This window comes from Mustela putorius, unplaced genomic scaffold (genome assembly GCF_011764305.1).
Source record: "Mustela putorius furo isolate JIRA1106 unplaced genomic scaffold, ASM1176430v1.1 tig00003853_pilon_pilon_pilon, whole genome shotgun sequence".
Taxonomy (NCBI): Eukaryota; Metazoa; Chordata; class Mammalia; order Carnivora; family Mustelidae; genus Mustela; species Mustela putorius.
Genome location: NW_025422005.1, coordinates 71,079,122 through 71,106,802, shown reverse-complemented (window position 1 = coordinate 71,106,802; position 27,681 = coordinate 71,079,122). Strand labels below are relative to the sequence as shown.

At 41.9% G+C, this 27,681-nt stretch overlaps 1 protein-coding gene across 1 annotated transcript; it reads left to right on the top strand.

Moving 5' to 3' along the window:
* The first annotated feature begins 204 nt into the window (after positions 1-204).
* Positions 205-27,681, top strand: MCOLN3 (mucolipin TRP cation channel 3). The gene is made up of 13 exons (XM_045064798.1): positions 205-529; positions 3,834-4,063; positions 7,747-7,914; positions 12,228-12,381; positions 13,938-14,022; positions 14,103-14,199; positions 18,114-18,213; positions 21,202-21,314; positions 21,396-21,545; positions 23,242-23,343; positions 23,437-23,559; positions 24,384-24,590; positions 26,491-27,681. Exons 2-13 carry the CDS (start codon positions 3,836-3,838, stop codon positions 26,623-26,625), a joined length of 1,662 nt encoding a protein of 553 aa, XP_044920733.1. The 5' UTR covers positions 205-529; positions 3,834-3,835; the 3' UTR covers positions 26,626-27,681.

Here is a 27,681-nt window from a genome sequence, read left to right as displayed (position 1 = left end):
GACTGCACACTCCCCCGAAGCCAGGCTCCTTCCAGGCTCCATCCTCGCGTCTATCCGCCCCCGACCTGCGACAAGCCTGGGCCGGGAAGGGTGGCCCCTCGGCGGTCGGAAGCCTAGCACTTGCACTGCACGGCGCTTCACCCCTGAGCACCGGAGAAACCCGAGTAGGGCTCTGCGGGTCGCCCATGGGAACAGGGAGGGGCGTGAAGGGGTGCCCGGAGACTCCGACAGCGCCGGGCTCTATCGCAGGCCTCCTTCGCTTCCCCGGCCGGCTGGAAGTCTACCAGGAAGGGCGTGGAAAGGAGCGGGAGCAAAGGGGAAGCGGGTCACGAGTCAAAGCGGCCGAAGTGGGGAGGATGCCGCCGGCCGCAACTCGCGGCCGCGGGGATCGGGTTGGACCGGGTTGAGCCCAGTCTCAGAAACTTCCGGAGCTGGGGGCCGAGGTGCCGCGCCCCCTGCCGCTGAGAAGACCCGGCGCCCCTCACCCCCACCCCCTGGCAGCCCTGCGGCCGCTGCCCAGGAGCCGCAGGTGAGTCGAGTCCGGCGCCTCCCGGAGCATCAGGTGTCTTGGGAGCGGCGCCCGCGGCGTGCAGGGAGGGACGGCGATGTGTCGAGCCGTCGGAGACACAAAGCGGGAGGGTCAGGCCCTCGGACGTCGGCGCCATGGAAGGGACACAGGTGGGACTGGGGTGCGAGCTGCTGCGTTTCGGCACGGCGTCCGCTCCGCTGCCCGCGCAAGGTCAGTGGCGGCTCGTGGCGGCCGGGGTACTGGCTGGGGCCCCCGGGATGGGTCGGCGCTGCAGCCGGGGTCAGCCCGCACCTCTGTCGCGCAACCCCGCCCGGCCGTTCGCCCATCGGGAAGCCTAGGGCAGGGACCTCGGGAGCCGGAGGCCACCTGCGGCAGAGCCGCCCCCGAAGACCTGGGCGGGGGGCGAGGCGAGGGGCGAGGCGGGGGGCGGCCGGGGACTCAGAGATGCTCCTGAAGTCGCGCAGCCAGCCTCTCTAGACTCCAGGGGCCTTTATTAGAGGCGTGGCGGGGGGCGCAGATGGAAATGGGGGCGGCCTCCAGCCGGCCCGGGCCGTCGAAGTCGCTGGCGGCGCGGAGGCCGGGGAGGGGGCGGGCTGCGGCCCGCGGCGCTCTCGGGAGAGCTGCACCTGCTCCCGGCACCCGCCGCAGCGCTCCGGGCTGTCGGTCCCGAAGCCGAAGCCGCAGAAGCGAGGAGGGAGGGCGGGGAAGGAAAGAAGGAAAGACGGAAAGGAGTCCGGTGTCTGGTGAAGTGAGAAAGCGCTTCTGAAGAAATTAAGTAGTGTTACTTGATCAACCATGAGGTTTTTCTATTTACACATATTCCCCGGTTTTCCCTAACTTTCTGCTGCTCGGGCCAATTAAGCCTCTCGTCACCGTCAATAAATAACCTGTGTGTGTCAGTTTGTAGATCCTCAGAGCGCGCCTAACACTGTGGAGGGACTCTCCAGACCCGCATCTCCGCCGGCCGCGCGTGGCACCGGGCTCCCGCCGCGTGTGAAGCGTGGTTGGCACTCCTTCAGCCGCTGGGGGTCTGGACACTGTGCAGCTTTTAAAAATTATTTATTTATTTATTTATTTATTTATTTATTTATTTAACGTGCAGCCCCGGGACGCCTGGGTGGCTCAGTCGGTTAAGCGCCTGCCTTCCTCTCAGATCGGGATCCCCCATCTGGCTCCCTGCTCAGCCGGGGACCTGCTTCTTCCTCCTCTGGCTGCCATTCCCCCCTGCTTGTGCTTTCTCTCTCTCTCTCTCTCTCTCTCTCTGACAAATAAATAAATAAAATCTCTTAATTAAAATAAAATAAAGTGCACTCCAGAAGGGCTTTTGTGACTTGGTAAAGCTAACACAGCAAGTATAGTGGTCAGTCCTTGTGAATGAAATGCTTGCTTCCGAGACAGCTTGATGCCATGTGCTGAATAAATTAGTTGTGGCTGGCTCATTTTCTCTTTGTTCCTGTGTGTTACTGTTACAGGGCGTGTTGTCTTGTTTGGATAAAGTTTACTTTTCCCTGTATCGAAATAGAAAGGGCTTGATGTGTCTTCAAATCTGTAATTCACCAACATGCTTTATTGTTACCAGCTTCATTGCTATTGTTGGTATTCATGGGCCAGTTTTGATTAACATAAAATCACCTTCATTTTACATCCCATAGATAAGGACTCTTTAAATGCTGGTTTTTTGAAGAAGGAAATAAAATGTTCTTAAGTGAAAATCCTAAGGGATTAATAACATTTTCTTTCCCTTATGTCTTCAACTAAGAGTTTCTGTACTCATACTTTGACGGGCATTTTAAGACATTAGAACCATACCTGAATGAGTTCTATCATAATTATTTCATTTTGAAGATTCTGCATATGCTATTTTTATGTCATTGTAAATATGTTTCATGCTTTACTGACTCAGCACTATCCTTGTTAATCTTTTCAATATTGTAAAAACTTTCCCTGTAGCTAGTTTTATAGCCAGTATCAATTACTTGGAGATGCTGGGTTTGCTAAAAATGTTTGAATTGGAACTAAATATGGGATTCTATGGGTGGAAAAGCAGGGTGATACCTAAACAGTGAGTTGTTAGATGTTTTATAATAGGCTGATTCTCCTCTATCCCCATCTTGACTTCTGAGTAGAAGTCACCGTAAAAAAATATCACTACAGAACCAGCCTTTCTAGTCTACCTGGATGCACCCCACTCTCCCAGGTGATTTGGGGTATTTTATTTTGAACAGGTTTCCATAATATTAATTAATCTGAGTGAAAATCCAAGTTAATCCCCACTTCTGGAGTGACATCTTTGTCATTTTGGAAAAGTTGCTACAAAGATAATAAAACTAACCCAATCCTTTCCAAAGAGACAAAAGAAATAATAGATATGATATACTCTGAAAAGCAAAATGTACTACATAAATGTAAGGCCTCCAGTAAAAATCAAATACAAGTGATGTAGCTCATTGGGATTTGGGCTTATATTGAGCTTCTGCGTTCCCCTTTGTTGAACAGTAAGTTTCCTGAGCCTCCACAGACCCTTGAGAATCCTGTTGCCTGTTTAGGAAACTCCCCTGGCTACTGGGGCTGTAGGGAGAGTGAGGCTGCTTGCTCAGTGTTGGACCCTATACCAGGGCTTTCTTTGCATTTTTAAGTGTTCAGAACCTATAGGAGGATAGGTATTGTTATTACCATTTTGCAGAAGAAAAGACAGGCTCAGACTTGACTTGCCTAGGGCTACAGAGGTGTCAAGTTGTAGAACCAGGGTTAGGCACCAAACATGGCCTTAGTTCACATTACACTACACTTCACTACCTTTAAGTCAGTGGTTTTAAACTTATTTTGATAAGCTGATGAAACTTTAAGTATCACTGCAGGAAAAATGGTCATATTTTCATGTATATAAGATTTTGCATATAATTCCAGGGTCCACCTACCCTCTAAAACCCTTGCATAAGCTTTCAGGTCATCCTGTTCTAATTATATCTGTTACTGAATGAGGCAGAGAGTGTATACATTACTGCATATATGTACATATAACCCTTTACTAATAGAAGCAGCCCAAGTATTCAGTAACTTTTAATTGGGTGAAAATTTCCTTAGTAACTAAAACAAAAAGAAACATGATATGTCACATTCTACTTGATTCAAAAAGAAACATGACATGTCACATTCTACACCTGAAGTGCAGTTTAGAACAATGGTGCTTATTTGAAACCAGATCTTTTGTTTGGGCTTCCTCAACTCTCCAACTATCACAAAGAATATAGATTTGTGCCTTTAGTTACAGGATGGAAACAGTCTTTTTTTCCCCTCTCCCCAGAGATGGCAAGTCCTGTGGTTGTTATAAGTAGCTGCAGCTCTCCTGAAGAGGAAAATCGTTGCACTTTTAACCAGCACACATCACCCTCTGAGGAGCTTCTGTTAGAAGACCAGATGAGGCGAAAACTCAAATTTTTTTTCATGAATCCTTGTGAGAAGTTCTGGGCTCGGGGCAGAAAACCATGGAAGCTTGCCATACAAATTCTAAAAATTGCAGTGGTGACTATACAGGTAAGCATCTCAAATCATGCGTTTAAAGAGCCCTCTTTTAGTAGCAGAGGAGTAAGGACAGTGGTTTTTTTCTATCTTTGAACTGTATGTATAAGGGAGAACAATAAATAAGGAAACACACAATCTTAAACCTTTCTCTTTAATATTTGTGAATGAAGCCTTTAGGTCTTTTTTTCCCCTTACTTTTTCCCCCTCTTCTCATCTCTTATTAAATTACAATTTTAGTCACATAATAGAATCAGTTTTTAGGAAAAGAAAATTTTAATATTTGGTCTGTAATAGAGAAGCTGAAGGTTTCTAAATCAGCTGTGAAAACTAGCTGTTACCCAACCAGAGGATTCTTTTCCTTCCTAGATTCCTGGGAATTTCTCTCTCTTCAGAAACTTCAAAGGTTCTCTGTTAAGGCAAGTGCTTGGATTCTCACAACGCTACAGGGGAAAAAAGTGGAGTTCACTAAAAAAGAGTGGCATAGGTAGTGAAATATGTGATTTCATTTTAAGAGAATTTGAATCTCATTTCCTTGACTTCTGTGGACATTTTTGGGGGAAACCGTATTTTGTAATTCTTTATATATACTGATTATGATTTGTTCTTGTGAAGATATATTTTCCTACTGGTGAGAGTAATTATCCCCATTTCAAAGATGAGAATATTGAGGTTTAGTAATGTAAAAAAAAAATCTGTCATAGTCAGGAAACTATAAGAGTGGAGCCGAAAATTAACTCAGATTTTACTCTAAGACCCGTGTTCTTAATTACTCCCACATTTTTTAGGGATCTCATCTAACTATCCTCTGTTTCCTAGGGTGGTCAAGAGGAAAAGTGACCAATGGTTTAAGATGTTAAGCCTTTTAGTAATAAGCATATAAAAGGCATTTAGGTACATTCCTAAAAGGAACTGAGGGGTTTTTTGTTTTGTTTTGTTTTTTAAGATTTGATTTTTAAGTAATCTCTACACCCAATGTGGGACTTGAACTTAAAACTCTGAGATCGAGAGAGTCGTATGCTCTTCGGCTGAGTCAGCCAGGCACCCCATCTGAAGATTTTTCTTTTATTTTCTTCTTCTTTTTTTCGATTCATTTTTTAATTTGAGAGAGTGTGTGATAGAGTGTTAATAGAGAGTGTGTGTGTGTGAGTAAAGGAAGAGTAGAAGAGAAAGAGAGAGAGAATCTCAAGCAGACTCACTGCCAAGCATGAAGCCCGACAGAGGGCTCAATCCCACAACCCTGAGGTCATGACCTGAGGTGAGACCAAGAGTTTGTTGCTCAACCACATGAGCCACCCAGTTTTCCCCAAGGGTTTTTCTTAATTGTGATGTTTCCTTCATCTGTATTAGAGCAACCAAGCAAATATGACATAAAGACATTGTACCTGAGCAAAACAGGGTGACTGTGTGACAGCCTCCCTCTTTTCAGGAGAAAGAAGGTGGACTTTCTGTTCATTTGGAGATTTTATGTCTGCAGCTCAAATGAAAGATGTCTCCGATGATAGGCACCCTGCTAAATGTCCCCTTTCCCCAAGGCCTGGTGCAGTTTCTGAGTTACAGGGAGTTTCTGTCTGCCATGGGTACACCCTTGAGGGCAGGGACCATTGTTTCTGCATTGTATTGTTGGGACCCAGCTCAGTGCCCTCAGGTGGAGGGGGGGTACTCATTGGTAATTGGTCCTTAGGAATTCTCTGGAGGCTTTTCAGTCATTAGCTTCATCAGATATAAATATCAAGCTGTTTTCTTCTTGCAATTTAAAGAGGACAATTGGCTTACAGAGGCTCTTCAGAAACAGAAGTCCAGTTAGCTGGCGGTTGCTGGTATGTGTAGGGTACAGGGTGTACATCACAAGGAGAGGTGAGAAAAGAAAAGATTTGCATGCTCAGGTTTTTCCCCAGTCAGTCTCTGTACTTTGTGTAGCTTGATAGGGTGGCTAGAGCTTGCATTTAGTCTGTTAGACTTGGGTTCAGATTTTGACTACACACTTGGCAGTGATGTGACTTGAAAAAATTATTTTACTTCTCTGGGCCTTTTTGTACCCATCTTTAAAATGGGTGTTTAAGAAGCTGTGTTGTGGGATTGGTATGGAGGAAACTCCTGGTATGGCACATAGGTGCTCAGTGTCGTTTCCCTTTTCCATATAAAATACACCCTGTTTCACTCTGAGATCCAAATTGGAATGTATGTTCTAAACTTAGCAGCATGTGTGTGTGTGTGTGTGTGTGTGTGTGTGTGTGTCTGTGTGTATGTGTGTGTGTGTGTGTAAGACAGAGAGAGAGGGAGCAAGAGAAAGAGAGGGTGGGGGGGGAGGAACAAAAGGAGCAAACAGCAAGAGATTGAGATGGTTTTGGAGGGAAGAGGAGGTGAAAGAGATGCCAGGACTAAAGTCTCAGGCATGACTGAAAGAGCTTGTGTTAATAAGACAGCAGTGCAGTTAAACAACTTTTTGTGCATGAATAACTGAGTTTCATTTAAAACTCTGGGGTCAGTCCTGCCTGAATAGTAAGGCTATATTATGTTAATATTCTTTAATTTAGAAATCAGTTGAAAGGATATTTTTATTTTTGGTCTTATTGTCACAGTTTTGGCAAACTGACAACTATAGTGGTTTGATTGGAGGTTTAGATTTTTTAAGGCACTACTTTTTTTTTCCTAAAGATTTTATTTATTTGACAGACAGAGATCACAATTAGGCAGAGAGGCAGGTGGAGGGGTGGGAGGTGCGGCGGGGGGGGGGGCGGGGGGAAGCAGGCTCCCTGCTGAGCAGAGAGCCCAATGCAGAGCTCGATCCCAGGACCCTGGGATCATGACTGGAGCCAAAGGCAGAGGTTTTAACCTACTGAGCCTCCCAGGCACTCCAAGGCACTTCTTAGATTGCATTGTACACCTGCTTCAAAACCTTGGTGTCCTGCACAACTCATTTAAAAATCTTGTACTTGCCTTTTAAGCCCCTGCACCATCTGCCTCCAGTTTTTCAGCTGACATTTTTTTTTTCTTGCTGTTCTTTCAGTTGGATTGTGTTGGGATCCTCAGCCTCCCACCACCAAGTGCTAAGTTCAACTCTACCTTCTTAGCCTTTTAGCTGTGCTCCTCAAGTATCCCCACCCAAGTTAGGCGCATACTTTAGGGGTTTTCTATCATTATTTCTTTCTTAAGGAAACCTTCCCATTTCTTTTTTTTTTTTTTTTAAGATTTTATTTATTTATCAGAGAGAGAGAGGAAGAGAGTGAGCACAGGCAGACAGAGGCAGAGGGAGAAGCAGGCTCCCTGCCAAGCAAGGAGCCCAATGTGGGACTCCATCCCAGGACACTGAGATCATGACCTGAGCCGAAGGCAGCTGCTTAACCCACTGAGCCATCCAGACATCCCATCCTTCCCATTTCTTTAGCCAGAGTGACCTTGCTTCTCTGAATTCCTAATGGAGGACTTCCCTGAAAGTGGTGTTGAGGGGCAATGATATAAGTAAGATCATACTTGAAAATGTGCAAAGCCACTTTCTTTCATTTTAAAACTGGAAGCCCACTTTATCTTTAAGGCCAAATTAATTCACAGATACAAAAAGTTTAATTTCTATTGAATTTTGTCCAGATCTTAACTTAGGATTAATTAATATTCAGACTTGAATTGCTAAGTTGACTGTTAAACGGAGACCTTTTATTTCATTGCTTTTCAACCCCTTTTCCTTTTCTTCTTTTAAGCTGGTCTTTTTTGGGCTAAGTAACCAGATGGTTGTAGCTTTCAAGGAAGAGAACACTATAGCATTCAAACACCTCTTCTTAAAAGGATATATGGACCGAACGGATGACACGTATGCAGTGTACACACAAAATGACGTATACCATCAGATCATCTTTGCAGTCAACCAGGTAAATCAAGTATGTGTGTTCTTACATGGGAGAAAGAACAGACTGGAAAACTACTAGCAATGTACATAACAGAAACCAACATTCCACTGCAGAAGGGTGTACATTTCTGTGATGATATGTACAAAACCATTTTAAAATTAAAAAAAAAACAAAATGACATCAAACTTCCATGAAGCTAGAAATTGAGAAAAGCTTTTGTTTAATAACAGAGAGACAGAAACTTTAAAGACTTAATTAAAAGAATCAGAGCTAGGGGTTGGCACGAGTTACTCAAAGATTTAAAATTAACCATGGACCTGGTTGTAAGTAGTCATTAAGTCTTCAGAGTTTATAGGCTCAGGGGCCCTTAACAAATAATGAGATTAACTCTGGAGAGCATATATAGCCACTGAAACCTGAACATTCATTTAAAAAATAAGTAAGGTCTTTATGTCAGACATGACAATGATTTTATTGTAACCTTGATTAACTGTCCAAAAAAAGTAAAAATTCTGATAGTGCAGTTATGGTTCTTCATTATCTAGAGATAATCTATGCACAGTGAGGTAGTAAATTGCTAAGATGACATATGTATTTATGGCACCAAGGCTTTCTGTTAACACTTGGATTGTGAAATTGACCAGAAATGTACAGTGAAGGAAGTAAGCTGTGTAAGTTAGTAAACAGAATCATGGGTCTGTGTGAAGGATTCCTCTGTCAAGGTAGAGCTGCAGAGGCAAGGGAGGACAGATGCCCAGCCTGATTAAAGCCCGCAGAGGCCACAGCCACTTGAGGGCCCCATTGGTCAGTTCCATAGGTCACCTGCCTTCTGGCCCTAGTCCCACATACCTCATTCCTGTCCCAGAGTCCTCTGACTCAAGCTCCAGGGCTGCCCTTTAGTTGGACATAGTCCTTCCACTTGCTCCTGACCATCCAGCTCTTACACAGACCTCCACATCTTCTTAAGACAGTAAGGAAGTTTGGCTGGAGCATTTCTCATAATGTTAGCAGGTTACCTGCATCCCTGAGCCTTGGATCTTCTGTTTCAAGATCCTACTAAGTTCAAGACACACAAGTTTCTGTTCGTCAGGAGGCTCAGATCTTTAGGCAAGTCCTGTGAGGATTGCTTCACAAATACTAGGCACTCAGAAGGGCTATAGGACCCCATACTTGTATGACTCTACCTCATGATCCCTGCCTGTCTTTCCAGCTTTACCTTCCTTCACACACCATTGCAGGCACACTGGTCTACTTTCGGACCTTACCACACTCAAGATCTTTTCATTTAATGGACAGTTTACCTTTTACACCCTCCTACCTCTAATATAAAACTACCAGTTTGGCTCAGAATAGCTTTAGCAAGGCTTAATACACTTATTTCCTTCAATAGAGAAGAAAAACCTCAAAGCCAAATATCTCCACTGCTATCCTATTTGCCCCCTACATGTAGGACGTAAAACTACTTAACAACTTATACAGCTTCCTTTTATTACCATAGTTTTCTGGCCCCTTTCCCCAGACCCAGTGCTAACAGAGAGCTTAGTGCTGTAATTACATATCCTATCCCAGCAGTTTAGCATCTCACTGTGACTAGATTAGCTCTAGTAATGAAGACCAACAATTGCATTTTAATTTTTTACTTTATCTTAATTTTGACAAATATTTGACTACCTACTTTATGCCTACCACTGCTTTAAGTGCTGGGGTTAGAGCAGTGGCTTTGATAAGTTCCTTGCCCTGTGGAATTTACATTCTAATGGAGGAGATGGATTTTAATAAGTTTAACCAAAATCATTTGGTTCAGATAGTGATGATTTCTGTGAAGTAAAGTTAAATAGCCTGAGAGCATTAACAGTTGCCTCAGCGTGGTCCAAAAAGGCCTCTCTGAGGACTTGAAGTCTAGGGAAGAATATTTCAGGCTGAAAGAGTGACAACAACAAAGACTCTTGAAGCCAGAAAACATTCAGTATGTTTGAGGAAGTATGAAGGGGGTGAGTATGGCTGGGTTAGGTCTGGTCTCTCAGGGCTTTATAGACCCTGGAAAGAAGCTTTGAAATTTATTCTGAGAGACACTGCAAGCCATGGGAGGGCTTTCAGTAGGTGAGAGACTGTAAAATAATGTAATTATATTACATTAATTGCTAGTATATATTAGCAAAGGCTAATATTTATTCCTTCAAATAGTTAATATCTGTTGTGTATCAGATACTGTTTTTTTTTCTTTTTAAGGTTTATTTATTTATTTGAGAGAGAGGGAGAGAGAAAGTGTGAGCAGGGGGAGGGGCAGAGGGAGTGGGAGACAAGCAGACGCTTTATCAAACAGGGAACCTAAAGCAGGGCTTAGTTCCAGGACCCCTAGATCATGACCTGAGCTGAAATTAAGAGTTAGATCCTCAACCAACTGAATCACAGTGGTGCCCCTCAAATACTGCTTTTGCTGCCTGGATACTACAGTGAACAAATGGACAAAGTTGAGGTAGTCATATTTTAAAAGGAAGAAATAAGCATTAAGTAAATAAGAATACCATTTGTCACTTGGTTATAAGTATACATAAGTATACAAATGTACATAAAAATAAAAATAAAAGAAGAAGAAGCATCAGGCAGAGTGAATGACTGGAATGAATGGAGGTGGTCAGGAGAGACCTTGCTGACAAATGACAGGTGACAGGGCAGACCAGAGTGTGGGGAGGCAGCCGTCTCAGGGAGGAGCCCTTCAGGGAGAAGGGAGGGAATGAACAGAGCATAGAATGGTTTGTGTTTTGGGTATTACTATCCTAAGGCATTACATGCAATAATTCACTTACTCCTGTAACAGTCCTGTGAGTTCCATATGGAGACTGGACTGTGGGATATAATTTGAAAGTAATGTATGACTTTCTGACGGATCACAAGTAGAGTGTGAGAGAAAGAGGCTAAAGGGTCATCTCTAAGTTTTGGCCTGTGAGGCTGCGTGGCTTATGGAGTCACTGACTGAGAAGGGCATTTTTGTGGAAGGAGCTGGTTTTTCTGTTTGCACGTTTGTGTTTGAGATACCTCTTAAACACTAGGGAGAGGTGTCAGGCAGGCAGATTGCTCCCCAGGTGTGGAATTCAGTGGAAAGGTCAGGAGCTATAAATTTAGGAGGTATCGGCGTACAGATTGTGTTTCAACATTGGTACTGGTTGAGATCACTTATGGAGGGAATGCAGCTGAAGAAGTCGAGGGTTGAATCCAAGGTTACTCAGAGATGTAGAGGTTGGTAAGAGCAGGATTCAGCAAAGGAGACTGAGGTGAGGAGCCCATGTCTGAGAAGTCAAGTAAAGGATGTATCCTGTGCAAGGGAAAGCACTCAGCTGCATCAGACACCATGGGCAGGCTAAGTTAAATGAGAGCTGAGAACCGTGCATCAGATCTGGTAAAATGATGCTCTTGGCGGCCTGGACAAGGCCCAGTTCAGCATCCGTGCCATAGGCTCAGATTATAAAAGATTTATTTAATTTAACTTAGCATGTTTCACATGCATTGTTTGGTAGAATTATCTATCTCTGTGTCCATCGCACTAAATCATTAATTCCAAGAGATGGATACCATAGCACTATCTTAACCAACTGAGCCACCCAGGTGTCCCACCATAGCACTATCTTTGTATTGCTAATTGTGCTGAACAGCATTGCTCATGGTAAGCTCTGAAGCACTTTATTTTCTTTTACAGAGGTCCGTGCAGGGTTTAAGTTGATGATTATCCCAATAGTCCCATAAGATCCTCATTTGTAAAATTATGTTATTTTATTTATAGGACTCCCTAGGATGAGGGAATATTGCTGTGAAAGTGATTAACTGTATTCTTGCAATGATAAAGATGAAACTTTTTTTTTTTTTAAGTTTTCAAGTTAGCTTGGAACAGTTGTATCCCCCTTCTATACTACAGGGGCAAAGAAGAACTCTGACCTTATAGGAAATGGTTCAGACATAAAGTTTGTATTCACACTGAATGCAAAAATCAATTCCTGAATATAGATCTTTAAAGAAGGAAAGATGGCAGAGTTGATGCGGTATAAGTCTTTCATTTTGTAGACAAGGAACTGGAAGCTCAGAAAATTTGTGACGTGTTCGCACTCACAGAAATGAGACTGCAGCCCAGAACTCTAATGTGGGAATGCTTTCTGCTGGCTGCTGTCCTGGTGCCCAGTAGCAGGTCCTGTGCTCTGCATATCAGTGTGAACGTGAACGTGAATATCTCTGCCCAGAGAGCAGGTTGGAACCTCCCATTTCACAGGCAGGTGGGCAGGGAACCATGGCTTCATTTCTGTCTGGCTGGTGTTCCCATTTTCTGTTTCTCTTTTCGGATGAAGTACTTGCAGCTCCGCAATACCTCGGTTGGGAATCACGCTTACGAGAAGAAGGGTACGGAGCAGTCTGCCATGGCAATCTGTCAGCGCTTCTACAGGCAAGGAAACATCTGTCCTGGAAATGATACCTTTGAAATTGATCCAGAAATTGAAACTGGTGAGGTTCTTCAAAAAACTAGAGCTTCCTTTTTTTTTTTTTTTTTTAAGATTTTATTTACTTATTTCACAGACAGAGATCACAAGTAGGCAGAGAGGCAGGCAGAGAAAGAGAGGGAAGCAGGCTCCTCGCTGAGCAGAGAGCCCAATGCGGGGCTTGATCCCAGGACCCTGGGGCTTTAACCCACTGAGCCACCCAGGTGCCCCTAGAGCTTCCTTTTTTAAAAACTCCTTGATTTATCCTTAAAATCAGTAATTTCATCTCTAAAAATGCCATTTGATCTGTGCTCTTAGGTCACAGTAAGAAACTATGTAGGAATTATTATGTGTCAGGTACTGTCCCAAGCCCTTCACTGTAACTCATGATTTTTCAAAAATAGCAAGAACAAACCAATAAGGGAAGATATATTGCTATCCTCACTTTATAGAAGACTAAAGTATGGCTCAGAGAGTTAAGTGATATGATCCAGATGGAGCTAGTAAGAAGCAGTGCTGAACTTTGACCGAGGCTCTCTGTGCTCTGAGCCCTATGACATTGTTAACCTCTATATGCCAGTTCCTCTTGTGCTGGATAAGCCAGTTACATAAACTTACATTATCCTTACAAAATGTTGTACTTGCAAATTCATCATGCATATAAAACTCCCTCCCCTCAACTGCACTTCTCTACTTAGTATCTTTGATGGTGGATTCAGGGAAGAACCAGAACCAGGAGTTAGAATGGTTCTAACACCAGACCTTGCACTTCTTCTTCTTCTTCTTCTTCTTAATTATTATTATTATTATCATTATTATTATATTTTTATTTTTATTTATTTTTTTAAGTAGTCTTCATGCCCAGAGTGGAGCCCAGTGCAGGGCCTGAACTCACAACGCTGAGATCAAGATCTGAGATGAAATCAAGAGTCAGTCACTGAACCAACTAAGCCACCCAGGTGCCCTTGAGTGGCTTATTCTTATTAGCAAAGTTCTATTTACAATGTGTACTTAAACCTTAACTTAAATCTTTGAGTTAAAAATTAAGTATCCAGATACTTTTAACTATAGTCACTGGGACGTTTTTTGGAGATGGATAGTAAAAGGATTACAATACAGATTAGTGGAATCTTTTAAAATGCTGTCTTCCTTTTTTTTTTTTTTAAATTTTAAAATAAAATAGAATTAAAAAAATAGATCCTTTAAATTTAGAAAATTTTATCTTAGGTACTGCAAGCACTTCACACTTATGCTTAGCATACAAAAAAGGGAGAAGGGACTCAAAGTTTAGGCTCACAAAGGCAGGAAGGAAGATAGCATTCTATAGAAGACTGATGAGACAGAGTTCAGGTCTCCTACCCTTCACCCGCTCCAGAAATGTAGCCACTTGTGCCTTAAAAACAAATGACTCATTGTAACCAAGTAATATAGATGTTTAGCTTTTAAATCTTAATTCAGAAGAGCAGTAGATCTGAATATCTAGTCTTAAATGTATTATCCTTTCAAGACACCGTTCACTTATTTATTTTAGGCAATAAACATAATGTGTTTTGGGTTTTTTCTTTTCCCTTTCTATGGCAGAATGTTTCTTTGTAGAGCCAGATGAACCTTTTCACATGGGAACACTGGAAGAAAATAAACTCAACTTAACTCTGGACTTTCATAGGTGAGGAAGCAGATGGGCGTGTACCTTGTGTGTCTCTGTGTGTATGTTTTCACTGCACTAAAGCCTCCTCTGTTCCCTAGACTCCTAACAGTGGAGCTGCAGTTTAAACTGAAGGCCATTAATTTGCAGACCATTCGTCATCATGAGCTCCCTGACTGTTATGACTTTTCTCTGACTGTAAGTGTGGGCTGGGCTGAATTTGGTCCCAGGCTAAGGGAAAAATGTTTGATTTAGTTACATGTTTCACCTACCCGTATTAAAGCATGATCAGCTATACAGGATGTTTCCATTTGCCTGTGCCTAGGGGAAGCATTGGCATAGCTGACTCTGCTTTGTTATGATAACTTGTTTACTTCTTAATTATCTGTTCTCTGTACCTCAGTGTTAGTCCTGTGAGGGCAGAGACCTTGCCTGGTTCAGTGCAGGGTCTCTAGTGCTCAGACCAGTGCCTGGCACAGGGGAGGTGTTCAATACAAAGGCGGCAGAGGCTTGTAGGTCCTCTCTAGTTGGCTCTTACCAGTCTGTGGCTGTCTGCTTATGGTCATTGCCAAGGGTTTGGCTGCTGATGCTCTTCAGTGTAGATGTGTGCAGCCTTTGTGTTATTGCTCACAGGGCCTTCCTTAGGCTGCCTCTGGATGCTCTGGTTCCTCCCCGTTCAGCCCACCCTGACACATCTCTGTTCTCTTTATTCCAGTTACAAATGGAGCTCTGAACGCTCTCTAGAGAGCACAAGATGCCTCCCCTGTGAGCTCCTCACCCTATGAGGCTCAAGGTTAGCAATCCAATGCTGCATGGGGGCATAGGTGGAACAGCATTTGATACAACTTGCCTTCACACAGTCCAGATTGCTGTTACTTAACACCAGAGCCCTGTCCATGATATTCAACTAATTGGCTATGAGAAATCAAGTCTTCAGAGGTCGAAGTTCCAAAGATCAGAATAGAGTGTAATTAATAATTATGCATATCATTTAACAGAAAAGGGCACTAATACTATAAGACTATTTTTGTATTAAGCTACAAATTTTGATCCTAATACTAAGTCATGGATTTTCAATATTACTTGATTTTTTAAAAATTGAGTGATTATCCAGAGTTTTGTCTCTTCTCCCTTCTCTCCCTTACCACCACCTGCCCCACTCTCAGACTAAGAAATGGCACTTTTCAGAAGTTCTATAATCCTCAGGGCTCAGCTCAACCGACACCATCTTCCCAGACCCTCTCTGCGATGTTCCAGTTAGGAACCCAGTCTGTGCTCTGAACTCCAGGGTTTTATTTTTGGTTTTGTTTTTATATTTTATATGGACTCACCCACCTTCTCTTTGGTTTTAGGATTTTCTAGGCCTTTATCGTCAATTCTGCTAGACTGAAAGCTCCTTGAAGGCAGGAATCAGTTTATTAATCATTGCATCCCTCAAAGAACATAGTAGGTGATATCAATATGTGCAGAATGAAACATGTATAAAATGTAGACCCTTTCCCGTGACTCGATACAGTGGCGAGAGTAACTTGGACTGTTAGCCGCATGTGGATGCTCTATTTTTCCTGTCATTGCTGATTTGACCCAAGCTATGTCTGTACCTTGTAAATTTAGTAGTGTGTCTCGCAGAACTATAGTGCAAATGATGCCCTATAGGGTGGTTTAATAATAAATGTAATTAGTGCCACCCTATGGTTATAAGTAAACAGAAGCTGGGCCCGTATATGCCTGATTGAAAATGCAGGGGTTTTGGAATGAGGCAAGCCTAGATTTTAATTCCAGCTCACCAGGTAGTATCTTGTAACTTTAGGCAAATTACTTAATTGGTTTCAGTTCCAGTTTTCTCATTTGTAAAAGAGAATTAATGATCACCTACCTAACAAAATTGTTGTCAAAACATCTGCTCTATCATACTTCATATGTACAAGATATTTAAAGGCCTTCCTCGGCATCTGGTTTATAGCAGTTATTTGATTTATGTGACAGCTATTTATGAAAACTGCCTGTGTGTGCCTCTAATTTGGATTTATAATGTAAAAGTGGTGCATTAACATTCATTCATAGTAAGTTAATATATTCTTGCATCATGTACTTTGAAGTTTTTTTTATTAGGTGTACAAACATCTAGGATTCTTGCGTTCATTTGAGGAACTTTTACTTCATTATGAAATGGTACTTTTCACCCCAGTAATATTTTTTTCTCTAAAACCTACTTTGTTTGATGTTAATATAACCACTCCAGCTTTCTTCTAATTAGTGTTAGGATGGTATATCTTTTTCCATCCTTTTGATATTAACCTGCTTGTATCTCATGTTTAAAGTTGGTTTCTTGGGGCGCCTGGGTGGCTCAGTGGGTTAAGCCTCTGCCTTCGGCTCGGGTCATGATCCCAGGGTCCTGGGATCAAGCCCCGCGTCGGGCTCTCCGCTCAGCGGGGAGCCTGCTTCCTCCTCTCTCTCTGCCTGCCTCTCTGTCTGCTTGTGATCTCTCTCTCTCTGTCAAATAAATAAATAAAATTTAAAAAATATTTAAAGTTGGTTTCTTATTAGGCAGTATAGAGTTAAGTCTTGCTTTCTTACCCAGCCTCATAATATGTAACTTTTAAGTGGCGTGCGTAGACCATTTAAATGACATGTGGTTATTAATATAGTTTCTCTCTCTTTCTGCCTGGATTGAGTATTTTTGGGGTCCTAGCTTAGCTCCTGTGTTGGTTTGTTAGCTATAACTTTTTATTGTATTATCTTGGGGTTTCCAGTACACATATTTAAATTATTACCATCTGCCTCAAGTGATATTATGCCACTGCCTATAGAGCACAGGAATCCTATAACAATCTATTTCTGTGTCTCCTATCTTGGATTTTATGTTGTTGTTGTCACACAGTTTATTTCCAGATGTTTTACAAACTATACAATGCATGGTTAGTAGTTTTTGTTTAAATAATTATATTTTAAACAATTTAAATAATAAGAAAAAAAAGTATATTGGCCCATGAGGTAAGCATTTCTAACATGCTTCATTCTTTAGTGTAGATCCAGGCTTCCATCTGGGATCGTCTTCCTTCCGTCTGAAGGGCTTCCTTTGACATTTTTTATAGTGCAGGTCAGCTAAAAGGTTTTTATATGCTTAAAAAAGTATTCCACCTTCATTTTTAATTCTTTATATAACGACTTTATTTATTCATTTGAGAGAGAGCGCCTGCAAGCAGGGAGAGTGGCAGGCAGAGCCAGAGGGACAAGCAGGCTCCCTGCTGAGGAGGCGGGACTCAGTCCCAGGACCCTGGGATCATGACTTGAGCTGAAGGCAGATACTTAACTGATGGAGCCACCCCTAAAGAGGCACCCTTAAAGAGCAGGTTTTTGAAAGAATGTTTTTTCTTTAGAACTTAAGAGAGAAGGCACTAAAAACAAACCAAACAAAACCACAACTGATTTCCTTGCTTTTCCTGTCTCTGCTTGAGCAAGGTGGAGAGAGCTAGAAGGGAGGCAGTAGGACTATGGAAGGTGTTCTGGTGGCTTTGTCCTGCTTGGTGCCTGGTGTCTGAAATGGTGATCCTTGAAGCAAAACATGGCTGTTAACTCCTTGTCACCCCATCCTTGCTGGTACATACGGTACTAGAGCAGTCTAGGCCCAGAATAAAAATCAGAGAAGCTTCCCCTGAAATGTTGTAAGCCTGAGATCATGAATCTCTGTGTTCGTAAGAAGTACAGCAGCACTAATTGTCCCCAGCCGAGCTTCTGAGCTGAGGGAAAGCACATTTGTACCTGCTCTTGCCCTTATCAAGAGGGCATCTGGAGGTACTCAGAGTGGGAAGGAGAGAGATCTCTTGCTTTAAAAGGTGTCCAGGGCTGGAATACCATCCTAGAAATACAGGGTTTTAGAGACTAAAAGGTCTTGACAGAAGATCTTGTCCAACTTTCTCATTTCACAGACAAGTAAAGGGCACTTCCCAAAGTTGAAAAGAGTTAGCATCAACTCGAGGATGAGAGTCTGGGATGAGAATCTGGGTGGATATCCTGTTACCTTGAAAGATATGCCTCCTAATTAATGCATAGAGACATCTTGGTTTCAAGAACTGTAGGTATGTTTTTGACCCTTTTCCTATTCTTCACAGATAACATTTGACAATAAGGCCCATAGTGGAAGAATTAAGATAAGTTTAGATAATGACATTTCCATCAGAGAATGTAAAGACTGGCATGTATCTGGATCAAGTAAGTGGTGAATTTTACTAGTTTTCAAAAATGGTTATTAAATAAAATAAGTTATTAAATTACTGGGATATGTGGAGCATCAAATGAAAGAATCAGATCATTCCCAAGTTCCTAACTCTCTGCAAATAGATCAGCTCATTGTGGGTGTCTGGTGTTCCAGGCAATGAGTAACTTATTGGTAATTGAAATGACTTTTGCTGACCCCCTATATGTTTTTATCAAAAACATGCACAGGACCCCGCAGGAAAAAAAGTCACATATGCCTAAACTAATATTTATTGAGTGCTTACTGCATAAGGACTTCCACCTACATTTTAATATTTTTTAAATATCCTTGAGATAGGCAGCACTCCTATTTACACAAATGAAGAAACTAAGGCTTAAAAGTGAATCTTGGGGCCTCTGGTCATACAGCCAGGGAGGGTCAGGTAGGATTGGACCCTGAAGCATCCTGCACTAATATTTTTATACTTAGGAATGAGGAAAGGGTACATTTTTGGAAATATGGACATGAATTCAAGTATAGACTAAGTACGATTGGAAATTTGGGGGAAATTGACTGGAAAAAAATTGATCTGTCATTTTTTTAGCCCCTTTAGTATGTTGCACTGGATTAGGTCAGGGGTTCTTGGATTCTGGTGAGCAGAAGAATCACCCCAGGTCCCGCTTAGATGTAGTTTCCCCAGATCCCTGCAAGGCAGTCGATAGGTCTGGGGTGGGGCCTAGGAACGTGCAGATCACCCTTAATCATGCAATACTTGGAAAATCATTGCCTTAGGGCCTCCTACTAGTTGATCCACAAATATCAGAAGTGATAATGAGATAGTGAGGATAAATGAAATTTCTTCATTCCAGAATTCTTTTCATTATGAGGTAACTTCACATATTTGAGGCTCGTGAATCACAAATTTTATTTCAATACAAAATTATTTATTTGAAACACAAGCCTGTCTTGTCATACGTAAACCCTACAATACTTCTCCACAAACTTTGGAATAGAGAAAATGAGAGCATATGAAAGTATGTTGGCATGGAGACTTTCTCTCAAAAGTTTGTTTCTTAGTTTTTAAATTTTCCTAAAGTAGATGCAGACATTTTGGTAACAGCTAGATGCCCCTTGGCCAGTATTAATGGGATGCTTCATTATAGAACTTTCAACTATAGAACTATAGTCTTAAGTGTTTGTCTTTTTATCAGTGGGGAACAGTCTACCTTGTCAAATAAAGACAGGCTGTGAGGCAGAGCATATGAGGGCTGAGACCTCTGCTCATCTCCCTTCACCCAGCTGCACTCATGCTGGCCATGACTTTGTACTTGCCATTCTCCAGACTCTCTGCGTGGGTGGCTCTGTCTTAGCACTCAGGTCTCGCCTGACACCTGCTGCCCATTGCTATGCCAGATAAACGAGCCTCTTCGCCCCGTTCCCCCCACACCAGCCTCTCTCATTTAGGCAGTGATTCTCAACTTTAGTGCCATCTGAGCGAGCTTGTGAAAATGCAGTTTCTGATGCAATGGGTCTAGGGCAGGCCTAGAGAGTGTGTATTTCTAACAATTCCCAAGGGATCCCCAGAACCACTCATACAGAGTGACGGATGCTGGAGACAGACTGCCGAGGTTTGAATCCTGACTCAGCCATGTACTGGCTATGTCACCTTGGGCAAGTTTCTCTGACCTCTTCGTGCTGCATTTTCTCACCTATCAAGTGAGGATAACCACGTACCCCTGGTTGGGGTTGGGCTGAGGATAATATGACTTAATACACATAAAGTGCTTAGGACTGTGTGTGGCACAGCAACACAAGGTAGTATTATGCCTATTTTCTCCATACCACTCCCTCCTGGCTGGGAGCCTTCTGTTCATTTACTTGTGTGCTTCCCTACGTGCGGCGCTGCAGTTAGTGGGAATTCCACAAGTCGGGGGCCTCTCTTGGTCACCACTTGTACCCTCAGCATCTAGAGAAACACCTGAGACACAGTGGGATCTTAATAAGTATTTTACATCCAGATAGTATATTTTAATAGGATGTCAGGAAGGCTAACTGCATTAAGTACCAAAGACCATAGGCTGATAATTAAAGATCTGTTATTGATGGCTATAATAATTTTTAAAAGAAGGACTTGGAAAATTTCTTGAAATACTCACATGAAGAACACTTAACCAGGGCCTTTTCACTCTGTTGTCTTGGCAGAAAGAATGTCTAAATTATCTAAATTATTTTAAAAAGCAGCTGAAAGGGTTCAGATAGAGTTTGAAAATGCTTCTGATGGATGCAGAAAGAACTGAGTCGGTGGAGAGGCACATCATATTTTTTTGGATAAGCGATTTTACATTATGTATATGCCAATTCTCCCTAAATTAATTTATAAATTTAGCATGATCCCCCCCCCAAAAAAAAATTACCAGTAGGATTTTTGTTGGAATTTAACAATCTGATTCTAAAGAACGTGTGGAAAAATAAACAAGCAAGAGTAGCCAACACAAATTCTAGAAAAGAGTGATAAGAGGGGTTTGCCTTAGGCATTAAAATACACAAAAAACATCAAAAGGGTAAGAGATGGTTCTCAAATACATACAGTAATTTGGCAGCTGATAGAGATGGCATTTCAAATCACTGGGAATAAGATTGGCTCTTTTGATTGGCAAAAATAAAGTTATTAATTTCCAACGGTGGAGAAGATGTGGGGGTATGTAAATTGGTGTCATCTTTTTGGAGGGCAGTTCCTTAGGGTTTCTTTTTAGAAACATGTATCTGCCTTACCCCAACAATTCCATCTCTAGATATTCATTTGTCTAAAGAATCACTTGCACCTGTGCTCAGAGAGGACAGATTACAATAGGAGTGTCCTTATAAATCTAATACATCTATCCTGTGGTATGCAATGCAGCAGTTCAAATACATGAGGCTAAGAATGAAAAGAAGAACGAAAGAAGTAGCTCTCACCATACTAATGTCCCATTGCATAAGCAGGGCCCGCTCTTTCCTTCCAGTTCAGAAGAACACTCACTACATGATGATCTTCGATGCCTTGGTTATCCTGATCTGCCTGGCCTCACTAATCCTGTGCCTTCGCTCTGTGGTTAGAGGACTTCAGCTTCAGCAGGTAAGGCTGGCTGCTTTCTAGAAATGCTACGGACACTGACTGACGGAGAAATTCATGGTGCTTCCCATCTTTTCCCTAAAGGAATTTGTCAATTTCTTCCTCCTCCATTATAAGAAGGAAGTTTCTGTTTCTGATCGAATGGAATTTGTCAATGGATGGTACATTATGATTATTATTAGTGACATATTGACAATTATTGGATCAATTCTGAAAATGGAAATTCAAGCTAAGGTAATTTTTTTTTCCTACTTATGCCATCATTAGTATCAGATTGGCACTCACATTTTTCCAGAATGTGAACATTTGCAGAGTAAATTATTTCTTTCAAACGTTGAATCGAAGAGACTTAAAATCCATAGCAGTAAGGTTCTTAGATCTCATCAGGAAATCTCTTGGGCAGAGCTGTCCAAAGGTGATACACAAGCCTCTGCATCAGAACCATGTGGGAACCTCATGATGACCTATCGGCAGATTTTAACACTGCGAGGGCTCCCTCTTTGTTGGTGTACTTTTTCACTAGGCTATCACTTGCCTGGTTTCCACCCTAAATCACAGGCTGGTCTTCTGACTCCCTTTGCTAGATCCTTCCATCTCTAACTGACTAAAGGGCCACTGCCTGAAGTGCAGTGCTTGAACATGTGCTCTTTTCTGCCACTGTCTTGGTGATCTCCTCCTGTGCCATGGCTTTGAATAGAAGCTCTCTGCCAGTGATTTCCAAATCGTGATCTCCAGCTTGGAATTCTTGTCTGAACTCTAGTCTCAGATATCCAACTGTTGATTTCACGTTTTCATTTGGATGTCTACGTGGCCTCTCAAATTTAACATACCTAAAACAAAGTTCCCCAAATCTCCACCTCCACAGTCCAAACCCGCTTCTCCTTTCTGACTTCAGTTAATGCCAACTCTTCTCAGTTGTTGGAGACCAAAGCCACGGATGCAGCCTTGACTCTTCTCTTTCACTAATCCCCTCTGCCCTCCATCTAAACCAAGAGGAACTCCTATCCATCTGTCTTCAGAAACTGTCTTATCACCTCCACCATGACCAGCCTGGTCCCAGCCACCATCAGCTCTCACCTGTATTATTGCAATAGCCTCACTCTTCTGATAGTCTGTTCTTTTTTTTTTTTTTTTTTAAGATTTTATTTATTTGACAGAGAGAGAGAGATCACAAGTAGAGAGAGAGGGGGAGAAGCAGGCTCCCTGCTGAGCAGAGAGCCTGCGGCAGGGTTCCATCCCAGGACTCTGGGATCTTGACCTGAGCTCAAGGCAGAGAGTCTTAACCCACCCAGGCGCCCCTGACAGTCTGTTCTTAACAACAGCAACCCAAAGGGGATCATATCACTCCTGTTCAGAGCTCTCAATGCCCCTCACCCCCAGCCTATCAGATCAAAATGCAAAGTTGTTAAATCACCCACAAGGCCCTAAACTACCTGCCTCCTTAGCTCTATGACTCTGTACTCTCCCCCATGGCTCCCTCCCTCTGGCTGATTCGTTGTCTTGCCTGGCACCCTCCTGCTGTGGGACCTTTGCCCCTGCTATTCTCTGTGCCTAGAACACTCCTTTCTTAGTTTTTTCCTTAGCTTGCTCCCACACTGCCTACACAGTCTTTTTGTTCACATACCACCTTTTCAGGGAGACCTTCCTAATCACCCCATTGAAAATGCAACCCAGATAGCCATTCTCTCTACCCTCCCCTGAATTTTCTCCCCAGCACTACCATCAGCTAATGTACTGAGGGTTTTGTCAATGTATTTCTGTTCTCTCTCCCCTCCACACACTAGAACGCAAGCTTCACAAGGGAAGGAAATTTTGTCTCTTGGTTCATTTCTTTGTTCTTAGCACCTAGAACAGGGCCTGAGTCACATCAACCCAAAAAATATTTTTTGGCCCCAATGAATAATCTACTTTTCTACCCCTCACTCTTTAGAGTCTAACAAGTTATGATGTCTGTAGCATACTTCTTGGGACTTCCACCATGCTCGTGTGGCTTGGAGTCATCCGATACCTCGGCTTCTTTCAGAAGTACAATGTAAGGATTCCGTGGATCTCTGTGCTGCTGGTATTGCTGTCTTTCCTTGGCTGAGGGGCGAGTAGATTCTAACGGCCTCTCTTCCTTTCCCAGCTCCTCATTCTGACCCTGCAGGCAGCGCTGCCCAATGTCATCAGGTTCTGTTGCTGCGCCGCTATGATTTACTTAGGCTACTGCTTCTGCGGATGGATTGTGCTGGGGCCATACCATGATAAGGTACCGATGAACAACTTTTTTCCTGTTTCTGTTAATTCCTAAAATAGTGCCACAGGGTCATTACCCTTTTAAAATAAGCCTCTTCCATTTTGTGATATCAGCCTGAAAATGTTGAAGGTAGAGTATATCTAGCACCATGTTTATAAAATGGGATGGTGTGACCAGCTGGAGAGAATAATTAATTCACTCAACTACTTCACCTTCTTTTGTGGAATGTATCAGATAATTACATCTTTTTTTCCCCCCCACCTATGAGGTCAAGATTAGTCCATTGGATTCATCAATATATATTAGAGTAAGCTATTTAGGCAAGATTTTTGGAAATGTGACTTTATTAAAAAGATAGTATAGAGAGAAAGTTGAATAAATATTTGAAAATTTTGTTACCAGAGTTATAAACTGGATTATAAGGCCATGAACCTAAGTGGAGTGAGCTTTAAAATGAGGAGTATAAGCACACATGGTTAGGACTTGGGTATCTCTATTGAAGTGTTTCTAGGATCTCTTTCTATGTAGGTAAAGCGGATGGTAAGACTTGACTCCGAAAAGCACCAAGAGTGCCGGCTGGCCCCTTCTGCTTCAGTTCAGGCTATCCCATTAAGGGGAGCATCAAGAAAGAGCTGCTTGTTCCCAGGGAAATAGTAGGCGTTATACAGGCTGTAGAGATAACACAGCAAATGCCTGTAGTTTCGTTAAATTAAGTACATTGTTTGCAGAGGTAACTTGGGATATCTGGTCCTATTATTTTTAATATGCTGTCATGAACAAAATCTTCACTGGGAAGGAATGTGGAGTAAAGTAAACTTTCTCTTTTCTTTTTCCAGTTCCGTTCTCTCAACATGGTCTCTGAGTGCCTTTTCTCTCTGATAAATGGAGATGATATGTTTGCCACATTTGCAAAAATGCAACAAAAAAGTTACTTGGTCTGGCTGTTTAGCAGAATTTACCTCTACTCATTCATCAGCCTCTTTATATATATGATTTTAAGTCTTTTCATTGCACTGATCACTGATACATATGAAACAATTAAGGTAGGTTCATTAAGAGTGGTAAGTAGCAACATTTCCAGAACTTGTAGAATGGCAATAAAATATGGTACCTAAGAGAGAGGAGATTGGATAGAATGTCAATTTTTTCAGGGTAGAAAAAAAAAAAAAGACTTCAATTTTAGATACTGAGACACAGAAAGGAAGAATTAGAATTTGTAGAATGTTCAAAGTTTTGTCTCCAAGCAAGCTTTTTCACACAAACTTTCTAAACTTTTATTAGAATTATAAAGATCAGGGGTGCCTGGCTGAAAGTCAGAAAGCATGTGACTCTTGATCTCAGGGTCATGAGTTCAAGCCCATGGTGGGTATAGAGAGATTACTTAAAAACAAAGAAACAAACAAACAAAAAAACCACCTTAAAAAAATACTTCTAAAATTTAGTAGGTTTTAAGTGAGCAAAACATATGACCTTTCAAAATTTTATGGGGAAGTTTTAAAATCCAATTTTCATAAAGAAAAAACGACCTCTTAGTTTAGAATGTGCTGCGACTGAACCCATACTCTTTGCAAAGCCCTGCCTGGGACTATCCTAGAGGCCAGTCTCCGGGAGAATGAAGGGATTAGTATATCAAGTACTAGCCATGTATGCTTTATACATATCAGAAATATGATGTGAAAAGCTGTTATTTATATTGTCACTCACATGGGATATTTTATTTTATTTTATTTTTATTTTTTTTTTTGAAAGAGGTTTTTTTTTAAAGATTTTATTTATTTATTTGACAGAGAGAAATCACAAGTAGATGGAGAGGCAGGCAGAGAGAGAGAGAGAGGGAAGCAGGCTCCCCGCCAAGCAGAGAGCCCGATGTGGGACTCGATCCCAGGACCCTGAGATCATGACCTGAGCCGAAGGCAGCGGCTTAACCCACTGAGCCACCCAGGCGCCCCAACATGGGATATTTTAAAAATAAGTTTGAGCCCTTTGAAATATGGAAAGGCAGGGTAAATATTCATGTACATTTAAATTTCTAACAATATACCACTGTCATAGGCATTCCACTTGGGGACTTTCTTTTGGGTATGAGAAGGGTAATGAAAGATGATGTCATACAAATGGTCCCACGGATAGAGCAAAGATTAGCAGGAGTCAATGGGCTATAAGTTGATAATTATACGTACCTTGCTAATGAAGCCAGGGTCACGACTTCATTTTTACTGAATCAGATTTCAAGAACTGAGTGTCCTCAATACTTGCTTGGCAGATGTGTCCAAGCAAGAGCACTGGGAAGAGTCACCAAGAACACTGGGAAAGAGTATAGTTGTACCTGTCCAAATCCCTCCCCCTGTGCTCTAAAAATTCACTGTCTTTAGCTTTGCATGCAGAGAACTATATGCTATTTAAGGGTGATATCCCAGGTCTCAAAGAGTAGTAATATGAGTTGACAACTCTTGATGACACAAGTCTGAGACTCACAGTTTAGATGCTTACCTCTTTCCATGAGCTCAGAGCACCTGTCAGGTGGGCAAGTGATAGCTGATCTTCTCTGGTCAGGGCATGTTCTAGAGACCTTAGACCCCAAACTGAGGTTAATACAGGGCCCTTAAACAAACCTGTCTGTCTGGAAGAGAGACTCCAAAAGAGTGTATAGGTTGAAATCTCTCTGAAAAGACCACTCAGACTCAACATGCCCATTTTGTGTTGAACCAGACCCACAAAAGAGCCTATGAGGACACTGCAGAGTTCTAGACTCACTTTTCCTTAGCTAGACTTAAGAATGGCTCTAGAGGCTTTATCTACTTGAAAATACTTGGAAGTGACTGAACTATTCCTCTAGAAAGATCCCCCTCCCTTGCCAAGTGATCCATTTTGAATTTGGAATATAGCTGTTTTCAAGGGACTTATTGATGAGAGGTTTTTTTTTTCCCTAATTCTTCTATGTAGCATTACCAACAAGATGGATTTCCAGAGACTGAACTTCGTACATTTATATCAGAATGCAAAGATCTACCCAATTCTGGAAAATACAGATTAGAAGATGACACTCCAGTATCTATATTCTGCTGTTGTAAAAAGTAGCTATCAGGCTAATCTGTGCCCTGGAGGGAAATATAATGTGTAGCTGAGTTGGGAAACTGTATGGATATTTTAAGATCAAGTGTCATAGGTTTAAAGACTATTACTTTGAGCAAACTTGTAATTCATCAAGAACTATTTATATTTTTAAAAGAAATATTTAATGTCTTTTGCAGCTTTGTGTTGGGTTTGTGTGTGGGTTTTTTTTTAAACTAACTTTGATGAGAGAAGATGTTGGGTTCTTGTTATTTCTTGTTTATTTTGCCATAGCTTTAAAATGTAGTCTCCATCCCCTCTTTAGCTCTTAACCCCTTACTTCCAGCTCCTCTGACTTGGTTGATTGTATCATGAGTGGAGAACAATGCCTGGTCGGAGTTCACATAACTCACTCACCCTGGTCTTGACCACTCTCTTGAGGTTCACCCCTGAGAGAGAGGGGATATGGTTGCTGTATATCAGTAATCATTGTATTTTAAAATCTTGTCTTAAAGGACAGAGTAATAAAGAGACAACTGTCACCAGCAAACAGTCTAAAATTTGGTTCTGAAGGACAACTGTTATGTGATGCTGCTTTTAGTTCTGGAAAGGATGAGGTTTTCTTAGTATTCATGTATAAGTTTTTTCTCCTTCAGTGTTAAAGTACAGAGTTGAAAGAGTATCCTCTATAAAGTGCACACTTTATCCATCCTGCAAAGATTAATTTACTGCTTGTGTGGACTTGCACAAACTCTGTGATGTACTGTGCCCTTCACGGGCACATTAGGTCTCATGGAAGGGAGTGTTTCAGTGTCAGGAAATGCAGTTTCAGGGGGAGAGGTTCTAAAACTCACATTAAATATATTTTGAAAAACATCCTGAAAACGTAAAAATAAGTAGGAGATGTCTGCCTTAAAAAGACACAGAAGCAAAGTCTCCACTCCTTGTATACTGCTGATTGAAATTTTGGGGATTTTTCCAGTATGCATCTTTGTTTTGTGTGCTATTTATTCAGATAGAAATGAATTCAATGATATACAATAAAGGTTTTCTCAAAGCACCTTTTATTTTTGTAATGGAAAC